Below are 24,825 nucleotides of genomic sequence, written 5' to 3' on the forward strand. Positions count from 1 at the left end.
CCTGCAACAGGTTCCTAGAACTAGTCGTAGCTTTTCCTATCTAAAAGCTAGTTGGAAAAGCCAATACTATCCAAGTAGACATGTCTCAGTCTTTGTAGTGGCATGGCACCTGCAGCTGTCCACTTACTGCAAAATTACTACATTAAGACCATCTACAGAAAAAGTTTCACCTGTGTGTCTTCAGGTTCAAGTGACAGTGTGCCTCACTATATCCATGGCACCAAAAGCCAACTTGAACTGTGCTTCATGTAACCATATAGCACTTTGGATAAACTGAACATGACTACCTCACTATTTGCACGAAACTTATCCACCAATGTGTGTGTCTCTCTCACTGATGTCTAACTTAAGCTGTGGAATTGACAACATCATCAGAATACAAGATGCTTTTTTTCTCCAACACAAGCTCAAAAGTCAACACTACTTTTAGTTTTCTGAACTCCACTTTTCTGCTACTTTTTCATTGACCTTCTTTGTTGCTTCTAGTCAACCATGCTACCTTTCTTCCATTTCTAATCCTCTCACTGTTCTTCACAGAGACAGGAACCATTCCATTCTCCACTGGAGAGCTTCCGACTAACCATATTTAGATTTCAGTACATATCCTGTACAAAAACAAGAAGGATTAATGGCCACGTTGGAAACTGTAACATCTGTGTTGATCTTGAGGAAGACATGAAACAAAATCCTTCCCTTGATACTAGTTGATCCAGTTCGCAAGATGCCATGAAAGTGAACACAATCTAAAGAAAAGCTTGTTCATATCTTTCTATATACCCTCTCCAGGAATAAGCCACAGTAGGCCTCACTAACTCACATCTATCCATATTCTTCGTATCAAGCACAACTTGGGCACTTTAGTTGGCCTTTGAACACTGCTAAGGCCATAATGGATGGACTAAATACCACTCTCTCATCTCACAGAATCATAAGGACGATGGATAAACCCTTGGTATGAACAAGTGTGCCCTCGACATCAACCGCAGCAACTTGAGCTTTTGACAATGGCATCTGCAGGGGACCATATTAGGAAAGAAATCCAAGGCATGGTAGGTACCATGCCACATAAAGTTCACTTGGATCACGATCAATGGCACTGCACCTAAGAGCACAGTTCCTGGAAGCTTCGCACCCTCGGTCTCTATTCACTAAACTTGTTTGAATTCTGCTGCGAGACACATCACCATCCTCGCCTTTTCGCCTCCACTAACTCTACATTTGACACTTGGGATCATCCGTCCTCCTCATCATCATCATTGCTCGTGAATCACTCAAGTCTGAACTCCACCTTCTTTTCTGGAACCAAAAGAGAAATCCACTCGAGTGTAGAGTTGTAGTGGCCGTCTCCATTCCATCGACCTCATGTACTTGGATAGCTCCAAGGGAAAGAGGAGGAAGAAAGAGATGGCTATCTGAAGGAAGACTTGGGAGTGCAGAGCAATCATGAGATGTGAAGAATATGTTGGACGTCATTCTCATGCAGGTACTTCTCATCGATCGCCCTGCGCCGCCTGGTTGGGTGGAGGGAGACCATCGCAGGTGATCAACCCCACTCTTTCATTAAGACGGTGGATAAAGAGTGTGAAGTGGGGAAGGCGAGGCAGACTTGCTACTTCGTAACTTTACGTGGCTTTGCTTCTCCTCCATTAACCTAAGAAGAAGGATGATGGAAGAGGGAAACGTAAATAGTTCATCACCTGTTCCTGCTCATTGAACATTCACATCGGTAAACTAAGCTTATTAGGTAAACCTTGCATACTAAGTTCATATTTATTAGAATCGAACCGGATATTTATCTAGTCAAATCACGGGTTCACTGGTCATTTATTGAACCGATGGATCGAATAATTGGAACACAAGTTTAATATTTTTAAAAATAAAATAAAATAATATATCACATTAAAACATAAATTATGCCGATAATATCGTAAAATAAGTAAGGAACTTTATTCGTTTTCATCATTATAATTATAAAGATTTACATGTTCTTGAAATTTTAAAATATTTTTTATAATAAATAAAGTGTTATCATCTGATGACAGTGGTGCCTTCCGGTGAGTTGGCCAATCCAACTTAATTCGACTCTAATTTATATTAGGAATTCTAATGATAATATACTGAATAATTCTAATCTAGTTTTCTATTTTACTTAAAAAAGAAGAAAATATAAAAATAATTTTATAAATCAAATTATGATTATAATTATGATTCAAGATTTCAAATCATAATAGAATTGATCAAGAAGATTGCACGTCGCGCCGGAGGATCGGTCGACGTATCGATAGAAAGCTTCGGACCATAATTTCAGATATCGGGCCAAGAAAAGCAAATATTACGCCAAGGATATTGGAGTTGCGGAGGTCAACTAGCCGATTGGGCAATAGGCCGCAAGAGAGGACGATGCACTGAAGAATCAAACGAAGCGTCGATGGACCAATGACATGCCAGACAACATGATTCATGCTTAGTAAAAATTGTCTAGATCGAAGTGTGTTTTATGTATGCAGGATTAACTACGATAGCAAGGCATAAAGCAAAATGAAGTCCCGGAGTCGAGAACGAGATTTCGTTAGGAGTTCGAGAGTTCGTCGAAAATCCGGATGTTCGTCGGAAGTTCTATCGGAACCAACCGAGAAGTCCAAAAGCTTACAAAAAAAGCTCGTCGGAACTCACTAAAAAGATCATTGTGAAGTCCAAGAGCTTGTCGGCAGTCCACTGGAAAATTGCCGAGAGATCGTCGGAAGTTCGTCGGAAGCTCGCTGGAAGAAACCTTGACTTATCAGACTTATTTGTATTAGTGTATGTCTTAGAATTCGTAGTTAGCATGTAATTGAGATTGGAATTGGGCCAACCCAATCAGGGGCCAGTTGGGCCCATGTAAAGACTATGTTGGGTCAAGTGAAAAGGCCCAAACAGTGACCAAAGAGGTGGCATAGTCTCCAAGACTATATCAGGAGGTGGTACCGCCCAGTGTAGTATTAGTGTCAAACTAACATTGGTGATGGTACCGCTTGTACCAAAAAAAACCCGAGATGAAATATTTTTAGGCTCCAAGTTTGAATCAACTTGAGGCCTATAAATACCTCTCTCATCCCCGGTTAAAAGAATCACAGAGAGCTTAAAAGTGAGAAAACTATGTAGAAATCACGTGAGAGAATCCCTCCTCTAATTTGAAGTTTAGAATTTTGTTTAGAGAGGAGTGAGTGGTTGTAAAAGTTTGACTCCTAAACTTATGAAAATGAGAAGAGAGGTGTAAAAGGGTAGTTGATCTTCGTCTATTGAAAGAAGATCATTAGTGGATGTCGATGGCCTCGACGGAAGGGGAATCAGCGGAGTGGATGTAGGTCACGACGACCGAACCACTATCAAATGGTTTGCATTTCTGTTCTTACTATTTTCTCTTACTACAAACTGTTTTACTTTCTTTACTTTCACTATGCTTACGAATACTATTTCAAAGTTAATATCTTTTCGAAGCGGTTTTCGTTAAAATTAGTTTTAATCGAATAAAAGTTTTCACGAGGTAATTTTTTCGCTGCACTAATTCACCCCCGCTCTTAGTGCCGACTCATTTCTAATATATTATAATACAAATCAATTAGAAATGGATCGATGAACTGAGTTTTTTTCCCGTATTAAGTATGAGTGGTGTGAGATAACATTTATTTTCTAATGGCATGATTCCATGGCTTTTTGGGAGTGTTCTCCTGAGCTAAAATGAGTCTGGTAGTTATCATTTTATTTTCCTAATATCTTTTAATTACTATCTTCTATTCCTTTCTTTTATGTTTCTCAATTAAATTTTTTTTATCACTCTCCTCGTACATCATATTGTAACAATCTTTTGATTTAGCATAGATATTATATCTTAATTATATGAACTCGGGCAATTTTATTCCTCTCATATTTAAATAAATATGATTAATTTAGAGGTTATTTTGCATAACATAAGTTGCAACATGGTAACATACAACTCTGATCCAATAGAAAAATAAACCAATTTCCTAGTTTACTCAATGAAAAAAAATATATAAAAAGAATTAAAAATCAAATTATGATTATGATTTGAATCTTCATGGAAGATTTTATGAAGATTGATCTCCATGACGATGGAAGCGTATCAATAAGAATATTATTTTTTCTAGGGAAAATCAAATCATATAGTTGATTTGATTCAATTATAAATTTTTTATTTTTATATTTTTTTCTTTTCTTGAACTTAGCCTATAAAAAGGGGTAAAAATATTGTAATGAAAATTAATTAGAAATAGATCAATGAAATGAGTTTTTTTTTTTTTAATCTTGAGTGTGAATAGTGTGAGACCACATTTGTTTAAAGGAGGTAAAGGCTTTTATCCTAAGAGTTTTCTCTTTGAACAAGAATGAATATGATAGTTATCATTTTATTGTTTTATTATTTTTTAGTTACTATCTTCTATTCAGCTATTTTATATTTCTCTATTATAAAAAAATTCTCTCTCATGTCCCATATCATAATATATCATCTTATCTAATAATTTATACATAAAACATTGACTTGAAGGTGGTATTACTTGAATTTATTATTAAGGTTAGTCTAAGACTTAATTCAATAAATTTATCTAGCTAAAGATATTTTATACATAAAGTATTAGTTTGATGGTCCACTTTCAGACTTAATTCCCAAAGATTGAGGATTAAAAATCTCATCATAATTTTTTACAACTAAGATATTAATTTAATAATATATAGATTGATCCATTAACAAATATTGAAAGCTTGAAACATAAACTAACATATTTTTTTATCAAATCTAGTTAGGAAAGGTTGATCCTCTTATTAAAAGGCCTGAAAACTTCTAATAATTTATCTTACATCATAACAAAAACTTTTAAAAACCAAATCAAACGCCATGGTTCTAAAGAATAAAATAAACTCGAGGAGGTTTTATGACAGTAGCTAAGATTTTTTAAGATAAGTAGCTAAGGTTTTTTCAACTATACGAGAAAATATTATTTTTTTATTGAGAAAAATTCTCCCTCCTTATATGTATAAATAAGGAGCACCATATCATATCATGAATATCTTCTTCATTTCATTATAAATTATAGGATATACAAATAATAAAAAGAACCATATCTAAAGATAAATTTAAAAGAAAAAGAAATGCATCTTCTTTACTTCTTAATTTAATTTATGATTTTATCATTTTCTTCAATTTCCCAAGTGAGAGTTAATAGGTATAGTATATGTCATATCAAAACCAGAATTAAACTTGAGCAATTCTATTATGTTGAGAATCGGAACTATCTGTTTCGATTTGAACTGACAATTCACGACTTAAAAATATATAAATTTTTTTTATTTTAAATTATTTTTAGTTAAAAATAATAAAAATATAATCGTTTTAAACCGAAATCAAAACGATTTGATTTTGATTTTGATTCTGAAAATTCAGGATCCGAAACTGAATTCAGGTCTTAGGGAGCTACCGAGGCAGAAAAGAAGGATAAGATGCACTTGAGCTCCAATTCATCTCCTCGGACTACTCGCATCAAATTACCTATTCATGGCGTGGATGGATGTATGATAGCTCTCTTGAGAGAACAAGGCACATGTCGAAATATAATTGGATAGCAAAAGGCAGTAGATCGCCTTCCAACGTCGTTTTCTTTCTTTAATTGCCTTTTCGTACCTTCGGATGAGATGGGAAATCCAAGCCCTACTTTAGCATCCTCCATGCAAGCTACTCAAAGGGCTTTGGATTTGATTGATTAATTCCTTTGCTAACTTCATCACGTTTAGGAATGATTTGGAGTTCCATATTGGATTTATTATTGTTGATATAACACTTCATGCGTGTGAGATAAATCCCATGTTACTACTAAAAATTTAAATAGTTGAATGGTAAATATTGTGTTTGACTCACAATTTACCACCTAAAGCTTTTGGATAACTCATCAACTAAATTAAAATCTCAATGTGTTGGTAAGTTATAAAAGTATGAGTCAGAATTAAAAAAAATGAAAAATATTTAGATGTCTTAGGTGAAGAAAAATATTTATGAAAGAAAAATAATTTAGAAAAAGAAAGAGTAAGGCCAAGTGAGTTACATAGAATATAAGAGAAAGATGAATACTCTTATTCCTTATGAATAAAGGGAAGACAATCAAGTCATGCATGAACAGAGAGATGTTAAGAGAATGAAGATTTTGAAAAGAAAATTAGATTAGTCTCATATTAAGTTATATATATTGAATTTAACCCATAATATACATTAAGTAACCTAAGCAGCCTGTGTTGGCATTCAATCTCATGTAAGTTAAAAGTAAATTTTCAATAATTATATGAAGGTGGAAAACCTAAATGACTCATCAAGAGTGACATGAAAACAAAAAAGAAGACATTAAAAAATATAAGATTAGATCATAAATGATATGTACAATTAGATTCCATTGTACATTAAAGGCCAAATAATTAGATTAACATCATTGTTGTTGGATTTAAATCTAACAATCCTCATCATCAGTGAGTTTCTTATGCCCAAGTGGGACTTAATGGCCAACCCAATTAACAAGAAATCCATTAGTTTATATGCTTTTGAAGGTCAAAAGATTAAAAGGAAAAGAAAACTAAGAAACTATCATCCACACAGGAATAAAGATGTTTTGGTCAAAGACGCTTCATCTAATTAAGACAACACTCAAAACATCCACAAAATTGAAGAAGACAAAGTTAGTTAATTGTTGCCATGCCTTATGCCACTTGTTCCATGTTAAATTTCTTTTTCAATCAAGGGTTAATTAACTTCTACTTCTTTGGAATATTATATTGTTCCATCCATCTTGAGACTTGATCCAATCAAATTAAATGTTGCATATTATATGGTTTCTCATAAGGTACTGATGGGAGAGGATGCTTGAAGCAGATGTGTCAACACTAAGATCATTTATTTAATATAAGTCAATAGATGCACATTGTTGACAACTGGAGAATTTCTTGTCAAGTGTCAAGAAACACTCTTTTTGCATGATTGAAAGTGATTTCTAGGATGTGTTAGAATGAACAATGTATTCTAGGTGTCATAATGAATAGTATGGTGTTGTCTCATAATGAATAAACCACAAATTGACTTGATCACACAGTTTTCTGAAGGAAGAATAAACAGGAAGAACTCAGGTTCCATGACTTGCAAAACAAACACTATAGCTTTCATGACAGGACAAAATTACTAACCAAACACAGCTTGATTAGATTGAAAGCCCAAGGTACCAAACTTTTGTTGTTTGTTTGCAGTAAATGCAAACATGGGGGACACAGCATCAGGATGTTTTGTTGGTCAATGTGTTCATACAGTGGGGGTACAACAACATGCTGTGTCTCCCAGCAACTGAGCTACTGTAGCAACAAAGATTTACATCATGGTATGGACAAGATTCAAATGAAATCTCCTCACAGTGAATTTGAGATTTCTGCTGGTCCATAGCAGATTTGAATAGGTTTAATATAGAGTATTATTTTCATGACTCAAAAAATCTATTTTCATCAATAGTTTTCGGCTAAATATTATCTGTGTTTCACATAATTCTTTTCCTTCCACATTTTTTTTCCTCTTTTGATAGTTGAAACTAAGTCATGCCTCAGATTTGGTTCATTTTCAACAGTGGCTTTCTGCGAAAAGTAATATGTTTGTCTGTCTCACATTTCTTGCCCTTTTCTGCATTCTTATACTTTCTCTCAGTAAATTATTCTGTATGATACAATCTTCTATAAAAAACAAGCACCAAGTCTCAACCCCTTTGTTGGCAGCACAATGTACCTCGATCCTCGGCTCATATGATATCTCAGCTCAATCTCACGTCCGATTTCGGATTGATTTACTATTTCAAATTGGATATCTTTATCAGCGGTTCACTTTCAATAAATCAATGGGTCAATTTTTACATACTCTTTTGATTGTTTGTGGAAATGTCTTGCTTGCCGCTAATACCGTTCGGTGGCTGTTCGTGGAGATGCCTTGCGTACATCATGGCCAGCCTTGTGATTCCTGGCTGATGTTACATGCCTCATCTAATCATTAGACATCCTTAAACGTGTATTATCATCCCTTTCGTGGAGATTAACGCACTTCGCAGCACATCGACCGTCGTTTCTGATAACAGTGGCTTGATTTAGCTATGAACTTGATGATGGTTCTCGATACAGTCGAGTAAAATGCAAATGTTACGTTTGATAGCTTAATATTCTTCGGGAGAGGAAATGCCTAAAAATTTCACCCGAATTATTGGTTTTAGCATGAAGCAAACGAAGACTGACACAGAAAAAATAATGCTCCCTAACGAAGACCGCTTAGAGTTCCCACGTGAAACATGATAATGTCGTTAAGAGGAAGTCTCGTCACCATGTAGAGGACAAAGACGAAGCACTGTTGACATGAAGATATCAATGGTTTTGTTGGATGAACCAATCTTCTCCCAGTCGCTCTTCATCAAACATTACTTGCATGACATCAATGCCGCGGTTGGACTTGAGGTCTCTGGATCTGTCTCTTGCATGACATCAATCTTGGATGCATCAGATTCCGTCTTGCCACTCTCGGTAAATGCTAGCTGTCTTGGTGGCATCTAAGGACAGAATTAGTCCGTTCAACGACGTCAACCCCCATGTATGTAAAGATAGATCACCACAAGTTAAGCCAAGGAGGTCCTACTTTGAACTGTTAATTCACTTGGTTTCGACTTGATGTATCGCTTGTGATGCCCACATTTTTCTCAGCTTCGAGTGTGGAAATCGAACTTCCCTGCTGCTTGTTCAAGTGAGAAATCAGGCAACTCTAACCTTCGACATGACTCGGGCGCCTTTGCTGCTGTACCGTGACACAGATAAAAATGATGACGGAAGAAGAGAGCAAGAGCGGAGAAGAGAAGTCAAACTTCAAAGGGTTATCGTACGATATTCGGTTTGTATCAAAAGCCACCACTTTAGGCTTTAAAGAGCTCGTCCTCATCCCATTGCGCCTCACTCTATTGACACTCCCCTCTATATAAGCTCCACACTGCTACCAAACGATCCCATCCCCATCCCCATCCCCTGCAGTTGCAGCCTTCGGAGGACAGTTACAGGGATAGTGGAAGAGTCGATGGAGTTCCATGGGAAGAGTTGTGGTGGTGAGGAGGAGCTGGACTTGCGAAGAGGGCCTTGGACTGTGGATGAGGACCTTATTCTGGTGAATTATATTGCTGTTCATGGCGAGGGGCGTTGGAATTCTCTGGCTCGTTGCGCAGGTACTGACTTGAGGTCACTTCCTACTGATTCTTCTCAGCTAATTCCTACAGAATCAGTTCTGCGTAGCAAGAAGGGATATGCATCCTTATCTTCCTCCCTGAAATCGAACAGGACTGAAAAGAACTGGAAAGAGCTGCCGGCTCCGATGGCTCAACTACCTTCGGCCCGACGTCCGGCGCGGCAACATCACTCCGGAGGAGCAGCTCCTCATCCTGGAGCTCCACTGCCGCTGGGGAAACCGGTAAGCCATCTCCCCGGTAACCCCCTATATGCCAATCCTTTCTCACGTCTTGGCTAGAGCGAGCATGACGGACGGCCGACTCCGGCGCAGGTGGTCCAAGATAGCGCAACACTTGCCGGGGAGGACCGACAACGAGATCAAGAACTACTGGAGGACGAGGGTGCAGAAGCACGCGAAGCAGCTCAAGTGCGACGTCAACAGCAAGCAGTTCAAGGACGTCGTGAGATACCTGTGGATACCTCACCTCGTCGAGAGGATCCGCGCGACCTCCGGCGGCCCCACGGCCGCCGCGTACGAGAATGTGGCGGTGCCGGTTACCAGCGGTCCGCCGGAGAACTCAAGCACGGCCGGGTCGTCGTCGCTGGACACGCTCGGGACTCAATTCTCGCCGCCTGCGGTTTCCGACGGCTTCGCAGCCGGCGGCACGCAGGGGGGTGAGGATAACAGCGCTGACGTGAGCCAGCTCGGTGAGTTCCTGCCGATCCCGGACGGGTATGCTGACCTGGAGTTTCCGGACTTCGATCAAGGGATGTGGGGAGACAACTTGTGGACTGTGGAAGACGTGTGGCTGCAGCAACAGTTTTAAGAAGATGAGGAAGACGGAACTAAGAAGTACTGTAAACAAAGACACAACACTAAGCATACGTTTACAGAAGAGAAAATTTGTAGATTTTTCCCAAAACTTAATATTTATTATTTTTCTTTTAAGAGGAATACTGGAGTTGTAATCCTCATTCTTTGGGTTAACATGTAATCAAGCTTTGACACTAAAAGGAATCTGTCAAAAGTAGATAAGTTCTTCTTCTTCCCAATATCTTTCTCCAACCAAAGAAAGGTCTCAAAAGTCTCAGTAACATCTACTGCATTTGCAACTCTTTGAACTCTATAATCGTATACATACATGAATGAGATTTTCTTCAATGCAAGATTAAAAAGGATCAATAATTTATAAAAGCTAAGCATTCATTCTTGAAAACAAATCATACATGACTTCCCTTGAATTCATCAAAAATAGTTTTATGAGGGGTCTCTTTGTGACTCAAAATTAATTTTCTTATAAAATGGCAGAAACACAAATAGAAGTCTTTCATGCAACAGGACATGCAACAACAGATACAAAGTGCTAACAGTGGAAGCATATATCGAAGAGAGAGAGAGAGAGAGAGAGAGAGAGAGAGAGAGAGAGATTTTAATGTTCTTATTAGTGAGGCCTTATTCATCAAGCACATTTAATGATAAGTAATAATTGCTTAAGATGGAGGACACATAATAATTTGCTTATTTATGTCATTCTTTTTCAAAAAACCATTCAAGGACTTTTTTTGAAGCAAATAAATTGGACTTACTCTTGCTACTTATCTAAGGGGAAACATAAGATTATATGTGATAATACATCCAATAATGTGGTGGATTATTGTAATAAATGCTGGTTTTACTTGTGGAAGACCATCCATTAGTGGAGGTCTCCATCTCTTTCACTGTCTCATCATAGTTGGCCACCTAGAAATATTCTTCCATGTTTGCAACTTGCAAGACAAATTAAAAAAAGTTAACCTTTTCATCCACATCCTATTCGTGAAGCACACGGAGTGCTAAAATCATTAACAAGTCTCAAAAATAAAAATTTTCAACATTTAAATGTGAAACATAAGAGGATGGAAAATATGAACAACAACAAAGATGCTTTGACAATATTATAATAATTCCAAGTAAAAATTAAATTTCATGCTCATTATGTAAGCCCTTAATGTGAGATTTGTATATACATACATACATATATGTATATATATATATATATATATATATATATATATATATATATATATATATATACATATACAAAAGTTCACTTTGGTGCTAACCTAAGTCACCTCTTCTGGCCAAAATAATTTCTAGGATTGGTTCAGGGTTAAAGAGTAAAAATTTCAAAATATAATTGTCTAACTTTATTTTTTTGTTCAAATGACCAATATATGACCTTATTATATTTAACTAGATTATTAAAAATAGGGTTATTTAAAATCCTCTCTTTCTTACACCTCTCCCTTCTTTTTTTGGGTAACTCTTGGAGTGTTTGATGGATTACGGAAACAATTATCAACTTAATCCTCCTCCACCCCAAATGATTCATTGTGCGAGATAATCTCGAACCAAAATCCATTAAATCAATAGTGGTATGTTATAGATAACGACTCATTATAGATCTTGTTTTTTTGTGGCACCGTTATCCAACACGCAAGCTAAAATATCATCAGGTTGGTTCTCCTCCGATCCATGCCAACGACACAAATGAAAGCAAACGAAGAGAGCAAAAGAAGACCTGTAGCGAACAGTAACAGGTTACGAGCATGAGAAAAATGGATGCCGCAGTGTGAATCACGTGCGGCGACAGAAACCGGCACGTGTGTCTCGCCACCGACCAGCCGCCGGGAATCTTTGTGGGCCCGACGTCGAGGTGCACAAAGTTCAATGCAGACCGATCAGCTCACTCACCCACATTCGCACCCCGCGACGGGTGGCGACAGGCAAAAGTCATTTCCTCCCAAGTGTCTCTCGGTGTTGGCCACCTCCTCCCACTTTTCTGAAACAGGCAGATTGCAATTGTATTTCTTTATTACTAATTCCCAATTTATGTGCATAATCATTCAATCAAGATCGACAGTTTGTTTCTATATATAGATCTTAATAACATAATAATTTTAACTATACAACAAGATCTAACTTGCTAATTCTATGTAAATATCAGTAAAAAAAATATGTTTGTGATGAGTCAAGTTGGAGACTTTAGATTTTTCGGTTTTTAGAGTACATTATGCAAATAACATTTATTGAATTTTTCATATTTGTATCAGATTTACAAGTTAACATAGCTGGATCTGCTTCCTCTCAAAATTTATAGAGAAAGTGAGACTTGATTAAGATAATGATTAAAGTTAAAAAAATAATCAATATAAACTTCTTTTTTTTTGGCAAAAGATAAGCCGTGAGATTCGATTTTAAAATTTTACTATCAACATTTAAGATCTCTACCAACTAAACTGACATCTTTTAAAACCAAATAATTTTAATAACTAAATTTGTCTTAGTTGCCTCTACATCTTGCATTCTTGAATTTTTAATTAACAACTTTAGAACATATATTAACTCATATATTTTTTTATTATAATTTACTTAATGATTTTATGATTTTTTATTATGATTATGATTTATTTAATAACTTATCAATCCATGAAATCGTTCGATTATGATAATGTATGTACTAACGAAACCCCCGAATAAAATAATTAAAAGAGATAAAATAATTAATATTAATGATATAAAAAAATAAAAAATTTAAAAAGATCTTAATAAAAACTATAAATATAAAATTTAAACATTCTAAAATTAATTAGATATATAATTATTTATTGATCTCAATGTTAACAAAAAAATTTATATGATTGACCCCATATACGCGTGTATATTTCAATGTTCTTAGGATACTTACACAATGAATCATATATTTTGTTTCAATGTTCTTAGGATACTCACATAATGAATCATATATTTTGTTATGTCTCGGTGTAATATTCTTGCTATCTTTTCTTATCAACACGAGTTGGTTTTTTTTTTTTTTTCTGTATATTATTTGTATGTGATGTTTGGTTTAATTTTCTATTAAACTATTCCTCATGCTTTCTATATGTTTCTTTTATATCAACATAACAAAGAGAGAACAAAATAACGTGGATCTAACATTTTGACAAAAGAAACGATGACAAAAAGATAGTAATATGAGACAAAATTTGGATTCAGCTTAGGAGGACTTATCAAACAATAAATTGATGTCATTAGAACTCCAAAAGAAACAATTTTGACAAGATAATGAACAAAATATTAATAAAAAAATTTCTATTAAACAGTCATTTTTGACCAATTGACATTGGCTAAAATTTGTAACTAATATAAGTTTTGTCATCTTGATGACAAAACAAATTGAGATTATCGTGCAAATCAGCCACATCATCATCACAAATTGTGCTTTATGGTGGAGGGGAAATAAATAATCCTTAAGGTGAAGCTTATTAAAAATCATAAATTGTTTTCTAAAAGAAACTCACTAAGGTATTCACTTTTTTTTCTTCTTTTTTTAAAGAAATCATGGATGTTCAAAGCACATGTAGATTCATTTTTGGGAATAATTTTTGGGAATTATATCATGGAAAGAGATTATCATGGATTTGATTTAAAACTAGGAAATTGCTTCAAGTCCCATCTTAATTACTTAGATCTAAATTAAGTCAGCATTTAAGAAGCAATCTTAAAGTAGTCATATAATTAGGAATTCTGGTGCTAAACCTATCAGCTAAGGGTAGGAGCCATTGAATAAAGGAATTAAGACCACAGTGAGAAAAGATTATTCACATATAGTATCACAAGTACATCACAATAATCTCTCATGCAAATTCAAAATTTGTTCTTCTCATAAGAAAAGTTCTTGATAGCAGCTCTAATTTTTAGTTTTAACTAAGCATACAGGAGGTGTCAATGATAGGTAATCAAATTAAAACAAAAAAGTAGAGGCTTTAACAAAGTAATTTCTTTGCATTCATCAGCTTCATAAGCAATGCAGAGGACTTCTATGCAAGCTTGAATATGTTAAAATAATTTCATTTAAATAGCACTATATGACATGAATTAAAGTATAGAGAATAAATGTTTTATTTATGCAAATTTCAAAGATCAATTAGTGAGAATTCCAGAAGATGTTCATCCCAGGTAGAAACCAACACAAGTAGAAAATCTCTTCCATCGTTGCGAAGCATATGCTTACTTTGAGTTTTTCAAATGGAAGATCGTTTACATCCTTTTCTTCTTAAACTATGATTATCTTTGCATTCCAATTCTTTGGAAATAATCTATAGATCTTCCTTAATAGATGAAAAAGATTTACTAAATACTTTCAATATACTAACAATATCCAAGAAATTATCAAAGTATACCAAATAGTAATTTCACATATAGAATTCTTATTAAACTCATAATGTTTTCAAAAATTATTTTTAACAATAAATCATAAATCATAAATCATGATTAAGTGAATGTAAGAAAACTCTCATTTTAAATATTTCAAGAAGTATAATTTATTATATTGAATATGGAGGATGTGTAATCAAGTGTCTCTTTTGATTGTTAAAAAATAGTATTATTTTTTCTTTTTTTGAGTGTTAATCCAAATGTAAAAACTGGACTTTGATACCATACAAATTGTTAGGATCTTAATGGCATTGAGAGGGGAGGAGGGATAAATTAGTGATATAGTAAATTTTAATCGATTTTAAAATTTGATCGAGAAAAATATATATTAAAAACATGATTAACCAAATATTGAGTATGAGTAGGAGTTGCAAGTAAAGTAAATAATAATACAAAACTCGGTCAAAATTCACAAGCAAGAAAATATAAATTGATTTATAATAATTTGATTTTTTTTTACTTACGTCCACTCTCGATTCTTCTTCTCTTAGACTATTTTTTTTCATCTTCCTACTAAAAGCCAAAAATTAATTATCCTTCTTATAACATTTTTATTTTTTAACTTTAAAAAAGAACCTTCATACTCGTTCTTTTATAAGATATCTCTCACTTTTTATTGATTAGCATTATAACTAAACTTAAGAGGGAGGAAAAAACTCAAAAAATACTTAAAAGAAAGAGTTATAATACTTTGCAAACTTAAGAGTGAATGTTTCATCATCCAAACCCAAGTAAAGTATTTAGAAATCCCAAAAAAAATTTCAAAAATAGAGCCCAAACTTTAAATTCTGAAGATTTAAGATATAAGTAGTACTATCATTGATTTTGTGTAGTAATATTATTGTAATATTTCAAATACAATTACAAATATAGACTTTAGCAGTATTACTATCATAATTTTTGAGACAGAGCTATAATACTATGCTATTATCATAATTTTTTATACAAAGTCATAATATTGTACTCTAATGGTACTATCGTCATTAGTATGCCATGACATCACAAAACTTAATCTTGATTGATACTACCATCATCATAAGTAATACCACCACTGCCCTACCCAGTTTAAGTCATGTGTTTAGCCTTCTTATGATCCAAATTTGATCCAACATTGAGCTTAATGACCTTCATAATAAGTAGGTTTTATTTGAGCCTAATTCTAATTTAAATTAGCTTAAAATATTCTCAACCAAGATCTTGACACAATAACCACTCATCCAGCATATTTTTGAAGCTTTCGACATATTATCTACTCTTCTGAAATGTAATTCAATCTTTTAACACTTTGTTCGAACCATCGATATATCATCTAATCCTTCAGCATGTCAACATTGTCACTACATCTATCTTCCTATGTGATATTCAGTCTTTCTAGCACGATGTCTAAACTTTTAGCATAAGGTCCGTTCTTTGATATATCGACTAATCATCTGGATCAATGTTTACATGATAATTTTCTAACATAATGTCTAATTCTTTAACTCAATATTTAGTTCTTTGGTGGTCCAAATATATAATTGAAGTATTTGGCTCAATAGCACATTAGTTTATCAAATTTATTAATTAATTTCATCATCAAAATATGAGATTTAATAATTAGCACTTCTTTGAGTCTCTATAGTCTATTACCATTATTATGCTCCTATTGTGAATTAATTGATCGATATCTTATGACCTCCTTATATATATAGTGATGCTCTAATAAAGCACATATGTTAGCTATAAAATTTGAATCGATATTATTGTTATGATTCTCATAGTGATTGGAGACCGATTCCTATATAGCTCGCCTATATTGATCTTTTTGTTTGACCTAAATAACTACATTAACCTTTGCCTACTATAAGGTTATTTTAAAAATGTCTTTTGATCTCGAATAGACTTCGTTATGAGATATCGCGATATCTATCAATTAAATATAATTTTAAATAAATGATTCTATTATCATAACTATTGTAATCGCAATGCATATACTATCAATAATAGTGGTTCTCTAAACAATGTGCATGATCTCAAGCTTTATCAATTTAATAAATTATGATTATTTATGATCATTTGAGGATGTAGATTGGACCTAAAAGTAACAAAATAATAGTAATTAGCTATAATTATAGTTATAGACTATAATAATCATATTAAAAACAAGAAAAAACTTTAAATCATAACTAAATTAATAATAAAATAATTAACTTTAAGATGTGATTAGACCAAATTATCCCAAATTGAGTCTAAAAGTTCACCAATAACATTAACAGTATCCATTATCTAAACTTAAGAGAAACATACTAGTCATATATTATACCTCCGAATTGACCCTAAAAGTAACAAAATAATACTAATTTGATGTTAGTTCATAATAAATACTTGTAAAGAATACTAAGTAGGTTTTAAGGTATGAAAATAATAATAGAATCATCTAATTATATTTTATTCATCTGAAATACAAGAAATAAATAAAAAGAAAACTAAATTTATAACAAAGCAACTAATTATAAGCCATGATTAGGCCAAATTATCTTCAAATTGGGACTAAAAAAGAGTTAATGACCCTAATTATGCATAAACTTAAGATACCAATCATATGTTAGGAAGATGTGATTAAACCTAATTACCCCAAATTTGCCCTAAAGTAATAAAATAACACTAATTGATTATAATTAAACATTAGTATCATATTAAATATACAAGAAGAATTCTAGATGGGTATTAATATATAAAAATTGATAATAGAATTATCTAGTTACATTTTATTCATATTAAATACAAGAAATAAACTTAAAAATAAATTAATATTCATATCCAAATTCTATTCAATTGCTCGTTCTTTTATTAATTGGAATCCGACTCGAGTTTAAACGGATCCGATAACCCTCATGCATCAATAGATCCGATCCGCTGTCATGCCTCCCCGCATCTGGACCGATTGAGACACTGCTGTCATTTGACTAACTGATTCGATTGCGTGTTTGGTGTATGCAAACTGACATTATAATTCTGAAAGGTAGAGGAAACCCCGCCTCCCTCCTCCCCTTCCTCGACGGATTAGGGCGTGGGGTTTCGGCTCCAAATGGAGAAGGGCCCGAGGAAGGGCGAGACCATCGAGTGCAAGGCCGGCGCCGTCGCCCGTGTCGGCCTCGTCGTCAAGGGCAATAACCTCGCCCGGCGCCTCCCAGAAGCACCTCGTATTCCGGTTCCTCCACGACGCCTCCCGTTGGGCTGTGTCCGACCTCGACACCTCCAACGGCACCCTCGTCAACGACCGCAAGATCCCGCCCTCCGCCCCCTTCCCGCTCTCCGACGGCGACACCGTTAAGATCGGCGAGGCCACGGTCATTGGCATTAAGATCCTCGCGGCGGAAAGGCTCGATTTTGTTTATGACGATGATGACAAGGAGAGGAGCGGGATGAGCCGGAGAATGGGGCGACCGCGGAAGGGTGCGCCTCCTCTTCCGGTTGTGGAGGAAGAAGAAGTGGTTCGTGCAGAGGGAGGGGGTGGTCAAAGGGGGAAGGGAAGGCCGAGGGGGAAGGTTGATGCTTCTGCTTCTGTTGCTGTTGCTGCTCCTGCAGTTCCAGAAAAAGAAGCGGTCTCGGAACCCCCGGCTGTGGAAGAGAGCGTAGGAGAAGAGGTGACGGAAGTCGTAGAGGCAAAGGGGAGGGTGAGGGGAAGAAGGCATGTGACGAGGTATACTGCTGCTAAGGTTTCCGAGGACGAACAGGAAATGAAGGAATCTACTTCAGTTCACGTTGCTGATTCAGAAGCCGTTCAAGCTTCCGAAGCAGTTGAAAAGGGGAATGTAATAGTGGAAAGTGAGGAAGGTGGAAAATGGGAAGAACCAGCAAGGAGCAAGGGATGAAGAAGAAGAAGAAGAAGAAGAAGATTTTGATCGAATGGAGAAGTTTTTGCCTCTGATGATCAATGATGTTGCGAAGGAGATTATTGCGAGCTCGAGGGATAAGGCTCAGCGCTTTGATGAGTTTATTGCAACGAGTTCCACCTCTTGCTAATAAAGGTGTGCCAAAATTGACAACCCTTTCTCTTCAATCCTCATGAGCATATATTAAAATACATGTGAATTTTCTTTCCTTGCTAAGTATTTTTTTTCACTACATAAATAATAGTATCACTTGCAGATATTTGGGTGCTGAGTTATTATTTGTTAAAGAACAAGAAGACTATTTGTAAGTGCAATTTCTTATTCTCCAGTGGAAGAGTGCCCCCCCTAGGATTTACGCCAAATAAATATATTATGTTAAGATAAGAATAACTTAAAATGATATGTTTTGTTTTCCTTTCATCTAGTGACTGAAGTTATGGTAGGAAATGTCTATCCCCTTTTCACGTAGTTTGTTTTTCACTTTTGCACTGATTCTGATTTTGGTTATTTCTGAAAGACAAATGGTCTCTAAATAAGTATCTTAGAATTGTTTAAGCATCCTTATAATCTTATCCTGAACTTTGATCCTTATATATTTGTGTACTTTACATCAATATGTACAATCACACGAGGGTAGACATGGTTGTCTTCATTTTCATTGATATTAGAACATTTTGTCCTTACACGGTTGTCTTCTCCCTTTCACTGACTTAGGCATCAAAGAGATCGTATCGACCTGTCATGTAGAATCGCTAATAGTCAAAAGACGACCCCACGAGACAACCCTATACCCGAGGACACTCGGGTGATCCAATCCCAAGGAAAAACCTTGCAACCAGGAAGATCCTAGTTCGCCTATGTGGTCATCTTGAATTGGGTCCTCACCAACAGAACGGTTTTCGATCGATAAGCGATCTCACCTCACTAAGTCTCCCATGTCAGCTAGAAAAAGACACCTGGATAAGCCTGCACTTTCGGTAGTGGACCAACTATATCGACTCATTACTTGACGGTACTCATGACACCATCACAAAGTATAATATTCAAACTCATTAGACTAATATATTTACAGAGGTACTTTAGAATCATTATAATCTTTGAAATACGAGGAGATAGGGTATTAATAATAGATAATGTATTATATATCTTATTAACTTCTTCTCCTATATTTATAGTAATTTTATAAGAATTTTAATTATATTATAATTCAAAGTTTATCTTCACTAAAAATAACATCACGACGAATGATTATTATTTTTAATTGTAGGATCATATATTCTAAAAGTTTTTGTTTCATTATTATAGCTCATAAATATGCATTTAATATTTTTGTCATTAAGTTTTTTTTAATAAAAACATGAAAATAAGCAACACAACCTATACCTTCCAATGAGTCATATCATGCTTTTTGTAAAACCATACTTGATTGTGTTTTACCAAATTATCTTGATGGAAAAGCGATTTAGCAAATACGCTATTGTACTCACAACTTGATTTTTGTGCTCTACTGCTCCATTTTGCTAAGGGTGTAACTTATGCTCAATTCCCTATGAATAATACATAGTTTGTTGCAAAAAGTGAAAAGAATTTTAGAAGTGAATTTAGCCCCTTTATCAGTGCCTAGAGTTTTAATAAAACAATTAATTTTTCTTGTTTAATTAAGCTTTAAATATTTTTAAAAATTAAAAAAGCTTTAGTTATTACTTTAAGAAAGTATACTCACCTCATTCTTGTGCAATTATTTATAAATAAAAAATATTTATTTTTACTGTATGAGTTGTTCTTTAGGTCTCTAATAATGACTTGTGTGAAAAGAATTTCTATATTATTTTTCAAAAACACAAGATTCATAAATACTATCTTTATTCTTTTGATTTTTTTGATAAACTAACTATCATATTCTTTTGATTTAATTGTTCTAGTTCACCATAATTCATATGATTATATTCGTTTATGCCATAGTGACAAGTAGTAGTGAGTGCATGATAGGAAAAATCAGAAAACAATAAAGAAAACATCATTTTTTTTTATCATTCTCATAATTGCTATTAATTTTTTTTATCACAAATCAAATATTATTCATCTAAAAAATAACATAATAAAATTTTCTCATCAATTACCTTATACTAGTGATATTTTATTTTAATCTAGGAATAAACATTGTATCATTGATATATTTTTTATCAGATTTGATATTTACAATACTCATTTCTTTTCCTTCCATCTAACTGTTATTTTCAGTTTGCAATACAGACTTGATCAAAACATCACACTTTTGAAATAAACTTATATTATTATTACATCCACAATATAAAAATCAAACAATTTTTAAACATTTATCATCATAGGCCACAAAATTTTTTTAAATCTTTTATATGATTTTTATCATGATCATTTGCTTGATTTTTGTTCTAATAATCTTTTTCAAGATGATCATATTTTTTTGTAACGAAAGAAACTTTTAAATTTTTTTAATTATTAATAATATTTTTAATATGTTTAATTTTTTTATAATTAAATTATTAATGAGTTTCTTTATTACCTTGTTGAAGTTCCTTTGATTCTCATCAGATTATTCTTGTTCTGTTTCTCAAGTATCAAATCATTCATGGTGCTTTTATTTTTGATCTATGAAGTTCCATCTAAAAATCAACTTTTTGTTTATGAGTCAATAATAAGCCCATTAATACATCAATAAACAAGGTGCTTTTATTTTTAGATTTTTCTATAACAATAGATTTCATATCAAAATTTGGAGATAGATTTCTTAAAAAAAAATTCTACTACTGTTTGATTTTTTTTTTAATTTTTTGATCAAAAGATCTCATTTAGTTTACAATAGAAGAGACTCTTGAGAAAAAAAAAAAATTGATAGGCTTAGAATCTTTCATCGTAAGAGTTTCAAACTCATGTTAAATAATTTAAAACCTTAAAAATTTTATCTTATTTGTACCTTTAAACATACTTTTTAGGATTTTTCAAACATAATGTTAATGCTGATATGATTCGAGAAAATATTGACTAATCTATTATTTGCTGTGGCATGTAGAAGGCTATTACATATTTATATACATTTTTATTCATTTAATTTTTTTATCATCAATGATGTTGGGATTCTATTGGTTATACTCAGTAAAATTATTTTCAACCAAATTTCATAGTTCCTATGAAATAATAAAGTTATCATTTTAATGGTTGAAAAATAATAATGATCACATTTCAAGATAGAAAAAATTGATTAAAAATATTTATCCTAATATTTATGATACGACACTTGTTGGTTGTATAACCTCAACACAGAATGAGGTGTACATAGTAGAAAGAAAATTCTGGCTCTCCCAAAAGCTTCCAAGGCAAGAATTGACCACCTACTATATCAGAGTAATTGCTTCATTTGAACCTAATGGAATGAGACAAGATCAAGTCATAATATGCTTCCAGCCTGAAATGGAGGAACACAGCTGTGCATGGGTGTGATGGAGTGACAATAAATCAAAGGAGTCAATCTGCACGCTCACTGTAACAACCGTGGAGGAACACACCTATAACATATGGACCAAAGCTTGTCATGTAGATGAGTCACGATCGACTGTTTCTGCTAATATTCTCGTGATTGTTTGAGGCCAATATTGATTTCTTGCATCATCCTTGGAAGAACAGTACATGTTTCTGGAAGTGCGAGATGGCATCACATAAAAGGTGCAACAGCATTCAGATGAGGATCCTCTTGGGAGGATCGAAGACAATAAAAACCACACGCTACCTGTCATCTATCTTTCTATAATTTATCTTGACGTCAGAAGAGAACGGTGTTCATTTAGGTTCTCTTCATCTATACTAATTGTTTCTGTTCTCCGATCACAACTCTGATGGTTTCTTAGAGCAAGCAAATGGATGTAATGAAAAGCCATAAAATCTTATCTTTACTGATCGCTAACAGTGATAAGCAGACGTTGAGTCACAAACTAAATGGGAAGTCGAAATGAAAGCTTAGTCCACACCTGACAAGCAAGGAGGAAATTGCCACTTATTCCCTGATGAATCGAAAGCAAACCAAGAAGAGGTAGCAGTACGTACGCCATCTCACGTAAGAACAGTTAGAGATGCACTGGACTTCAGTGCTTTCTTTAGGTGGAGAAAGGCTTCTCTCAGGAGGGAAGCTCTTCCAGTGCAACCTCCTCCATCATGGTTCCATGGCCAAAGTGATGGAAGCCCTGCATCATCTCACAGTACTTGCAGGGCCTCACCACTGCCGTCGCGCAGGCTGCATGGCCGCCTTGCGGCTTCCTAGCGACGATCACCGAGTTGATGACCTCGTCGGCGGGGTGGTGCACCGTGAGCACCTCGAAGCCTTTCAGGTCCGCCGGCTCCACCACCGGGTACAGGAAGGCCCGAGCGCCGTGGGCGCTTCGCGCCACCAGGAGGGCACCGGGGGCCATGTGGCGCGCAAGGTGGTCCACCACGCGGATCTTGTCGTCGTGGCCGATCCCCACCAGCGCCGCCAGGAAAACCACGTCATAGCCCCGCAGCGCGTGGGTCACGGCGAGGACGTCCTCGGTGTGGAACGCCATGCGAGCCGCCATGCCGGGGTCGCCCTGTACCAGGCGACGGGCCCGGGCGTTGGCCGTCGCGTCCAGATCGTAGTTGTGGAGCTCCGCCTCCTGCATGTGGCGCGCGGCCAGCACGACGGAGCTTAGCGGCAGAGGGCCGGAGCCGACGAACGCCACCCTGGCCGGCGGGCTTGCCACGTACCTCGACAGCAGGGAGTACTCCAAATGGCTCAACTTGAGATAGTTGGAGTAGTAAGGAAAGAGACTCAAATGGTCGAGAGGATTGTCGAAAGAAGTCAGCACATCGGAGTAGTGGCTCTCCAAGAGGCCTTCAGCCTCGCCACAGAGCTTGATGAGCTTGGATCTCATGGCCTGCACCTCCGAGCTCAGCTTGACCACCTCTATGGGGATCACAGGGATGCATAAGTGGACCAGTTCAGTGAAGAGATTGTCCACTTCCTCGGATGGGCTCAGGCTGGGGAGCTTTGAGATGCTGTCACAGATCTCTGAGATCCTTTGGACAAGCAGCTCTTCTTCGTTCCCCATGTTAGGCAAAGTTGGTGACCAAGAAGGCAAGACCAAGGCAGGCACACCTCTTCCACAAGCCCTGTGAGGGAGGAGGTGGGAGTGTAGATATGGCTGTGGACTGTGGGGGCAACACCTTGTGGAACCATCAAATATGGATGGATGGGAAAGAGATGGTCCTCCAACTGTGCCCACTTTGTTTGTCCTCTTTATACATCACATCTCAAATCTGCATTTTCTAGAAAGGGTAAATAGTAAAACTAAAATACTAATCTAAAACCTTACAATAAACTAACAATGCCTTTACCAGTCAACACCTTCAATATTGAACTCTTTTTACAACTGACCACTTTTTACAGGCGATTTAGATGCATTAGGTCACACATCCAATGGTTGATTTTGAGTGGGTAGTAATATTGAGACAGCGCTCGATCCTAAACAATGTAAATGAATACGACCAATTGGTAAGTATGGAGGCTTGCAATTAGCTTATGATTCTTTGTAATCTTGATTGGTTCATAGAATAAAGTTTCTCACGCAATTTATACAACGCAATTAGTGTCAACATAATTTTTTGTTGGGTTTCTTAATCCCCACATTTATCGCAGCATTCACACAGCACAAAGCCCCTAAGCATCAGCTGAGGTTTCTGTTTGTTTACACCTCCATTCTTTTGTACCATTTGACGACCCCTTGATTACCTACGTAAATGGATGGATAGATTCAGGTTATTCATGTCTCTGTATGCCTGCAAACTACTGCTTAGGCAATGCAGTGATTTGACATGGCCAAGTAACTTTGAGCTCTCCAGATGTAGAGATGCTGAACATGTGCTACGCTCCACCAAGTTGGATTTTGAAAGATGTGTAGTTGATCATATTCTGGTGAACAAAAGCTTTTATGATCACCATCACGTGGTATCAGAAAAATGGAAGAAAGAGGGTTACGGGAGAAGGCACACGCACTCAGAGCTGCCAGTTTTTCTGTGAATAAACAAGGTTGCCGATGAGCACATAGTGATGAAAGAGCATTTCAAGTCAGGTGTATTCCCTGGCAAAGCATCGAGTATCTTTTTGTTTGTAGGAGTAAAACAACATATATATATTAATCCTTTCCGGATCTTACATCTTTTTAGGACAATCGATCTAAACAGTATCTAATGATAATATCGACACAGAGGTAGGTATGTAGCTATGAGATCTTGTCATCCACAGATTTTGATTCTTTCAATTCTTAAATAAGTTGGGAAGTGATGGTTAATGATGTCGTTAACTATCAATTAACTTGTTAAAAGCGAATCTAAAGTCGATCCATGATCATGGCTGACGCAGAAACTCAACTCCACTTTTCTGTG

At 35.5% G+C, this 24,825-nt stretch overlaps 2 protein-coding genes and 1 pseudogene across 2 annotated transcripts; 2 read left to right on the plus strand and 1 right to left on the minus strand.

Moving 5' to 3' along the window:
- Window positions 1-9,061: 9,061 nt before the first annotated feature.
- LOC103985922 (transcription factor MYB2-like) lies at window positions 9,062-10,300 on the plus strand. Its single transcript, XM_009403775.3, has 3 exons — window positions 9,062-9,263; window positions 9,376-9,505; window positions 9,596-10,300. Exons 1-3 carry the CDS (start codon window positions 9,119-9,121, stop codon window positions 10,089-10,091), a joined length of 771 nt encoding a protein of 256 aa, XP_009402050.2. The 5' UTR covers window positions 9,062-9,118; the 3' UTR covers window positions 10,092-10,300.
- Window positions 10,301-17,563: 7,263 nt separating this feature from the next.
- Window positions 17,564-18,644, plus strand: LOC135638206 (uncharacterized; annotated as a pseudogene).
- Window positions 18,645-22,293: 3,649 nt separating this feature from the next.
- Window positions 22,294-23,658, minus strand: LOC103985619 (nicotianamine synthase 3). Its single transcript, XM_009403369.3, has one exon. It carries the CDS (start codon window positions 23,490-23,492, stop codon window positions 22,545-22,547), a length of 948 nt encoding a protein of 315 aa, XP_009401644.2. The 5' UTR covers window positions 23,493-23,658; the 3' UTR covers window positions 22,294-22,544.
- Window positions 23,659-24,825: the final 1,167 nt, after the last annotated feature.

Source organism: Musa acuminata, chromosome BXJ3-5, assembly GCF_036884655.1.
Source record: "Musa acuminata AAA Group cultivar baxijiao chromosome BXJ3-5, Cavendish_Baxijiao_AAA, whole genome shotgun sequence".
Taxonomy (NCBI): Eukaryota; Viridiplantae; Streptophyta; class Magnoliopsida; order Zingiberales; family Musaceae; genus Musa; species Musa acuminata.